Genomic DNA, 7,930 nt, shown 5'->3' with positions numbered 1-7,930 from the left:
TGACACTGAAGCCACATCGGAAGGTATCGGCGATCGGGAAAACGCATCGGCGTCAGAGTGCTTTCTGCCTGATCTGTAGACAATGCGGATGTCATATTCTCGTAAGCGAAGTGCCCAGCGGCCGAGGATACCTGACGGATATTTCAATGAAGACAGCCAGCAAAGGGCGTGGTGGTCGGTAACAATGTCAAAAGGGCGACCATATAGGTATGGACGAAATTTGACGAGAGCCGAAATAATGGCCACTCCTTTTCTGTCACAGAGTAGTTGGCTTCTGCCTTCTTTGAAGTGCGGCTCGCATATGGGACGACGTACTCGTCGTAGCCGTCTTTCCGTTGGGCTAGGATTGCACCAAGTCCGATGCCGCTGGCGTCCGTGTGTAGCTCTGTAGGTGCTGTGGGATCATAGTGCCGAAGAATCGGCGGTGAAATAAGTAGGCGACGTAGATCCTTAAAGGCTTAGTCACACGAATTTGACCACACGAAGATGCCACCGCTAGCGGTAAGCAAATTGGTCAGTGGTGCGATGATAGTTGCAAAATTGCGCACAAAACGCCGAAAATAAGAGCAGAGCCCTATAAAGCTGCGGAGTGCCTTAAGAGTAGTGGGCATCGGAAACTCTGCGACCGCGCGAAGCTCGGCTGGGACAGGAAACACACCGTCCTTCAAAACAACGTGTCCCAATATTGTTAACTTGCGGGCAGCAAAACGGCACTTTTTGATGTTGAGTTGGAGGCTGGCAGAGGTGAGGCAGGTAAGTATATCATGCAAGCGAACGAGGTGCGTTGGGAAATCGGGCGAAAACACGACGATATCATCAAGGTAGCACAGACATGTTTTCCACTTGTAGTTACGAAGGATGGTGTCCATCATACGCTCGAAAGTAGCGGGCACGTTGCAGAGCCTGAATGGCATTACGGTAAATTCGTACAAGCCGTCGGGCGTGACGAAAGCTGTCTTCTCACAGTCTTCTTCAGCCATCGGCACTTGCCAATAGCCGGAGCGAAGATCCAAAGATGAGAAGTACTCAGCGCCTTGTAGGGAGTAGAGGGCGTCATCTATCCGAGGCAGCGGATAGACATCTTTACGGGTTATATTATTGAGCCGACGGTAATCCACACACAAGTGTATTGAGCCGTCCTTCTTGCGTACTAATACTACAGGAGACGCCCAAGAACTGTGGGAAGGCCGAATGACGCCACGGTGCAGCATATCGTCGACTTGCTCGGTAATTATCTGTCGCTCGGCTACCGACACACGGTATGGTTGCTGGCGTAATGGTGGATGGGAACCAGTGTGGACGCTGTAACGGTCGCCGTACGTCCCAGAGATGGTTGGTCGCAATCAAACGACATGCGAAAATTTTGAAGAAGCGCGAGGACTTGCTGACAAAGGTGGCAGACCGGTGTCCAAGGAAAATTCAAGAACGTCTGATGATGAAGATGGCGACAATGATGATGATGATTCGCACAGCAAGGGAGAAGTGAGGGCGTCGAGCTCATAACAGGCCGTGTCGTCGGAAGTATCGAGAATGTGAAGCGGGTCAAGGGGCTGAACACGACCAAGTGATTCTCCGCGCGGTAAGGTCACAGGGGATTGATACGGGTTACACACAAACATAGCGGATAATCCAGATAAGAATGTTCAGGACAGCAAACGGGAGAGGTAGAGCCTTGCGACATAAAAAAATAGGCGACGGTGTAAAAATCACCGTAGCGTCTGGCGCGGCGGAGCAAGATACGGGCACAAAAAACGCCATTTCGGGTGGTATGTCCGTATCGGACACAACGGTGAGCTTGCCGGCTTTACTTGCCGAAGGATCAGGCAGCGGGGCATCGGAAAGCGGGAAAAGCGCCAGTTCAGCCCGAGCACAGTCGATGATGGCACGATGGTGAGACAGGAAGTCCCAGCCGAGGATGATGTCATGTGAACATGAAGGCAGTACGAAAAATTCAACAACATAAACAATGCCGGCAATGACCACCCTTGTGGTACATTGAGCAAGCGGTGCTATATGCTGCGCACTCCCGGTGCACAGTAGCAAACCAGACAACGGCGTGGTGACCTTGTGGAACTTACGACAAAGCTTTTCGTCTATTACAGAAACTGCAGCCCCAGTATCAATAAGCACAATTGTGGCAGTTCCTTTGACCAAAACGTCCAGTAAATTGCGTGGCGACTGTGCAGGCCTTGTAGAAGTCGCGAAGTTGGCAGTTCGTGCCTGCAGAACTGCAGCAACTAGTTTCCCTTGCTAGGTGACTGGCGACGACATAAGGGAGAAAGCAAGCGACGACGCGGTGACGGATAGCGATGTTTGCCGAAAGGACGTCGAGGAGACGGCGAATACTCTGGGTTGGGATGCATGGAATGCCCGGTAGCGTCATGGGGATAGCCATACCCAGGCGTTGCGACAGCAGGGTTAGCAGGTGGCATGTGACGATGGCAGACGCGCGCGACATGGCCGGCGAAACCACAAGCGAAACAAATGGGTCGGTTGCCGCGTGTGCGCCAAGGGTTCTGAACTTGGCTTCGAGGCGGAATAGGAGGCGACGCGGGAGTTGGCACTGGTTGAAGTTGCATGGTCGCAGGAAACGCGAAGGTCGGCGGCGCAGGTCGCGCTGCAACAACGGCATAGATCAGAGGTGCAGCCTCGGGAGGACAGCGTTGAGCCAAAGGTAGTGATTCGGCAAGTTCCTCGCTAATGGCTCTCCTAATGGGAGCAGCCAGAGATGTGTCAGGCTGTAGAGGTCGATCACTGAGAGGCAGCATAAAGTTGGCGTGCCACCTCCTCATGAATAAAATCCTTAATCTGAACGGAGAGTGAGGACTCGGGTGTGGAGTTGGAGGGAAGCGTGAGGCCCGAGAGAGAGTGGCCAGGGGCAACAGCACTGTGCACAAGGACCCTTTGTCGACGCAGCTCAACGAAGCTCTGGCAAAGAGTGATGACAGCAGCGACAGATGAAGGGTTTCGAGCAAGAAGCATTTGAAATGCGTCGTCCTCGATGCCCTTGAGGATGTGCTTCACCTTGTCCTCTTCACTCATGGTGGAATCGACGCGGGCGCAAATATCCACGACATCCTCTATGTGGCTGGTGTACGTCTTGCCGGGCTGTTGAGCGCGCTGGCGTAGACACTGTTCAGCACGAAGCTTTCACAAGGCTGGACGGCCAAAGACTTCCGCAAAAGCTGTCTTGAAAGCGGACCAGGTTTGGAGTTCCTGCTCATGATTGTGGAACCAGAGGTTCGCAACGTCAGCAAGATAGAAGATGACGCTACGTAACTTCGTCAAATCATCCCACTTGTGTTCACTGACGCGCTCGTAGGTAGAGAGCCAATCTTCCACGTCAGTCTCACCGGCTCCGCTAAAGACAGGACTGTCCCGCTGCTGCTGGACGGCGCCGCAGATGATGGGAGCGGCGGAAGCTGCAGGCTGATGGTCGGTAGGCTCGAGCATGGTAGCAGCTGAGGCAGTCGGCAACGTTCGGCTGCGAAGTTCCAGGGTGAGGTCGGAGATTGCAGCACCTTCCACCAAATGTAGTGCGACGATTTATTCGAGGACAATGACGTCTCACAGAATCGAGATAGTCCACGAATGCCAATCGCGTGCACAGCGGCAGATGCAAGAGCGCTTCATCTTCTTCACTTCAATCAGATCGATACCGATCAACAAGCACCATTGTGCCAGTGCCCATATCATGTGTCTACTGCAGAACGCCATGTCATTGATGAGCAGGTAGACGATATACTGAAACGTGGAATAATCCTGCACTCCAGCAGTCCCTGGGACTCTCCAGTTGTGCTGGTAAAGAAAAAGGACGGATCCATCAGGTTCTGCGTGGATTACCGATGTCTTATTCGAATAACGCACAGAATGTGTACCCTCTACCATGCATCGATGATGCCCTGGACTGCCTACAAGGGAGCAGGATTCGGCTTTGTGACGCCCGATGGCCAGTATGAGTTCGGCCTCTGCAACGTGCCTGCTACTTTTGAGCACATGATGGACACGATCCTTTGAGGCCCCAAGTGGCATATTTGCCTTTGTTATTTAGACGACATTGTGGTCCTCTGATTTTGCCTCCCATCTAACTCGCCTTGAACAAGTGCTCGCTTGCCTCCCAGCTGCAGGGCTGCAACTGAACTTGAAGAAATGCCACTTCGCCGCTCGAGAGCTTACGATTCTAGGTCATGTTGTTTCGAAGGACGGTATTCTCCCCGACCCTGCCAAACTTACGCCGTTTCAGCGTTTCTCAAACCAAGTACCATGAAAGATCTCCGCAGCTTTATCGGCCTATGTTCTTATTTCCGACGCTTTATACGCAATTCTATTATGATCATCAAGCCATTGACCAAGCTCCTCGCTGGCAGTAATAACCTTTTGGCTTGGTCTCCTGCTTGCGACGACGCTTTCAACGAATTGTGCCGTCTCCTTACGTTGCCTCCTATGCTGCGACACTTCGACCCCTCTGCACCCACTGAGATCCACACGGACGCCAGCGGTGTCGGGTTAGGCGCTATTCTTGCTCAACGGAAAGATGGGTTTGAAGAGTACGTCATTGCTTATGCAAGCCGAACTCTCAACAAAGCCGAAGGCAACTATTCGGTGACTGAAAAAGAATGTCTTGCCATAATTTGGGGGCGGGGGGCCATAGAGAAATTTCGTCCTTACATGTACGGGCGCCCATTTGACGTAGTGACCGACCACCATGCCCTGTGCTGGTTGTCGTCACTGAAAGATCCAAGTGGCTGCCTCGCTCGATGGGCATTGCGCCTCCAGGAATACGACATCCGTGTCTTGTATCGAGCTGGTCGGAAACATTTGGATGCAGACACCCTCTCCTGTTCGCTTCTGTTTCCCAACCCTGTGTGCTTCACAAATACTACCTGCGATACCACCGCTCTTGCCATCTCTGACATGTCATTTGAGCAGCACAAGGACCCGTGGGTGACTTCCATTCTAGACTTTCAGTCTGGCCAAACTTCTGCTCCCACTTCTCAGACATTGCGTCGGCAGGCTGAGCACTTCACCACTCGGGAAAACGTGCTGTACCGCTGGAATTACACCCCCGGTGGCCGTAAGTGGCTCCTCGTCATTCCCCGCCACCTGCGCTCCGAAATCTGCTCCACTTTCCATGACAACCCACAGTGTGGCCACGCAGGCTTCCTGAAGACGTATTCACGTAATTAGGCTTCGGTACTACAGTCGACGACCGATTTTTCGGACCCTCAAGGGACCGCCAAAACGTCCTGAAAAATCAGGGCTGTCCGAAAAAGCAAATGTGCCCCAAAAAAGCTCAATTTATTGCTTACTATTGTGCCAGATGGTGGAAAAAGTGATTAATCCTCTTCTGAACCATGCTTCGCTTCTGTGTGAGCAGGTCCGCCTGAATTTCGGCGAGAGTCGTCGAGTCGCCGTAAGCCGACGAAAGAGTTGCGACCGCTTGCATCAGCTCAGCTTGCGTCAGCTGCGCTGTTGCAGGTAAGTCGTCGTCGTCGTCGCTCTCAGACTCCGCAAGCACTTGGCGAATAATTTCTTCATCCGTGAGGCCAGCGCACAGTTCCAACTCGCTGTCCACACCGGCAAACTCAGAAAACGAGACATTTGAGGGAATCTCGATGCCTGCAATGCGAAGGTCGTCGATGAGCTGCTCACTTCCAGACACCTGCTCGAGGACCATTCAACACAAATTCCGGGTGGCGGAAACAGTTGTGCAGTGTTGTTGATGAGATCGACTTCCACGCATCGGCGAGCATGCTGAGTGCTCCAAGCAAATCGACCGAGTAGACTTTTTCACTGTCGAGGCACACCACCACACGCGAAAGCAAACGTGACCGATAGTTCACTTTGAGAGTGCGCATAACACCCTGGTCCATCGGTTGTAGGACACTTGTCGTGTTTGGTGGCAAGAACTCGACGCGCACAGACTTCAAGTTGTTAATGTGCCCGTGTGCAGCGCAGTTGTCGACAAACACAACATTTTGCGGCCTTTTAGATCAAATTTGTGATCTAGTCTTCTGACATAGCTTTCAAAAATCTGCTGAGTTACCCAGGCTTTTTTGTTGGCCTCGTACAAAACAGGCAGGGACTTCACGCCTTTGAAGCACCTCGGAGCTTTCGACTTGCTGATGACGAGCATCGGCAGTTTTTCTGTGCCTGACATATTGCTACCGATAAGTACAGTAACTCGCTCCTTACTGTGTTTGCCACCATGGCAAGGGTCGCCAGCAAAGGCAAGAGTCTTTTCTGGCATCAGCTTTAAAAAAAGTCCGGTCTCGTCACAGTTGAAAGTATCATCTGGCGAGTACTCCTGTAAAAGGGACTGTAGCTTTTCAGAGCGGTAGTTCGCAACGACGCTCAGGTCAACAGCTGCACTTTCGCCGCACAGTTTTTTAAAACTGAGATCAAAGCGCTTCTTGAAGTTTCTTAGCCAGCCGTCACTGACCTTAAATCCTTCAATGTTCATTTGAAGCGCCATCATCTCAGCTTTTTGTTTGAGGAGGCCCCCGGAGACGGGAACCTTGCTGGCCACTGTTGACTTCAGCCATACGAGAAGGGCCTCCTCGAGCTTTGGGTAGGTGCCTTGGCTTACATTTTTCTGACGAGATCCAGTAGACTTTTCCGCTGCCTCCAAAATCTTTTGCTTATTTTTGATGTAGTCCGAAAGAGTCTGTTTGGAAATTTGAAACTCTTTCGCAACTTCTGCCCGCGATCGGCCACTTTCAACGAGCTTGACGATAGCAGCTTTCTTCGCCATCGACATGGTGACGTACTTTCCCCGCTTCATCGGAGCTCTCGAAGCCGACGACAACATCGACGATCTCTTCTCCATTATGAATCAGCAGATAAGCAACACACGTGAAACACTGGCAAACACGCAGGCGGACAGTCAGTCGATGCGGTCCGACCTATCCGACGATCACAGCTTTAAACAAAGAAAACTTTTACGGCAGCAACACCGGCGACACTGTTGCGGAAATAGCCTCGATCCAGCATCAGTTTAGCGGAGGTCGCCACCCTAGCGGAGGTAAAGGCGGCGCGCAAAGCCAGCACCGGTTTGAGGCTACAGGAGGCAAATGTTAACAAACAAGATGGCGACGACACACGCAAGAATGCGTGGTAGTCGGCTCGGCTGACGCTTGGAAGGTCCGAAATATCGAACAGCCCGTCCTTAAGTGTCCGAAATTTTGAGCTAAGAAATGTATTGAATTTATGAGGTATGTCCTGGTGCCGGGTGAAAGTCCGAATAATCAAGCATGTCCGAAAAATTGGGCGTCCGAAATATCGGTCGTCGACTGTACTGTCGTGGCATGTACCGTTATGTTCGACAGTATGTTCCGGTCATGTTCCACGTGCCAGCGACGCAAGACTCCTCAACACGCCGCCGGCCCCTTATTACCTCTGCCATGCCCCGCCCGACCATTTGACCGCGTTGGCATCGACATCTACGGTCCGCTTCCCAGTACACCAGACGATAACCTTTGGATAATCGTTGCCGTTGATCACCTCACACGGTATGTCGAAACTTCACCTCTTCTGTCGTCCACAGCAAAAGACGTTGCCACTTTCATTCTTAACAATCTCGTCCTTCTTCATGGAGCTCCTCGAGAGTTGCTGAGTGACTGTGGTCGTGTGTTTCTCTCCGACGTCATCGCAGCTTTGCTTCGTGAATGCTGCGTCGTTCACCGCACCACCAGTGCCTATCCTTCACAGACGAATGGGATAACAGAACGTTTTAACTGAACCCTGGGCGACATGCTTGCTATGTACGTCTCGTCAGACCACTCCAATTGGGACCTAGTGCTTCCTTTTGTTACGTACGCTTATATCACCACCATTCAAAGCACAACTGGATTCTCCCCTTTCTTTCTCCTTCATGGACGCGAAGCTTTTTGCACCATGGACACTATTCTTTTATACCGACCCGACACCT

General features: G+C 52.0%; 1 protein-coding gene across 1 annotated transcript; it reads right to left on the bottom strand.

Moving 5' to 3' along the window:
* Positions 1-5,308: 5,308 nt before the first annotated feature.
* LOC125944166 (tigger transposable element-derived protein 4-like) lies at positions 5,309-6,760 on the bottom strand. Its single transcript, XM_049664438.1, has 2 exons — positions 6,047-6,760; positions 5,309-5,662 (listed from the first exon to the last, which is right to left on the bottom strand). The coding sequence occupies exons 1-2, from the start codon at positions 6,758-6,760 to the stop codon at positions 5,309-5,311; spliced, it is 1,068 nt and encodes a 355-aa protein (XP_049520395.1).
* Between the last annotated feature and the right edge of the window lie 1,170 nt (positions 6,761-7,930).

This window comes from Dermacentor silvarum, chromosome 1, assembly GCF_013339745.2.
Source record: "Dermacentor silvarum isolate Dsil-2018 chromosome 1, BIME_Dsil_1.4, whole genome shotgun sequence".
In the NCBI taxonomy this organism is placed as follows: Eukaryota; Metazoa; Arthropoda; class Arachnida; order Ixodida; family Ixodidae; genus Dermacentor; species Dermacentor silvarum.
This window is presented reverse-complemented; position numbering and strand designations above follow the sequence as displayed.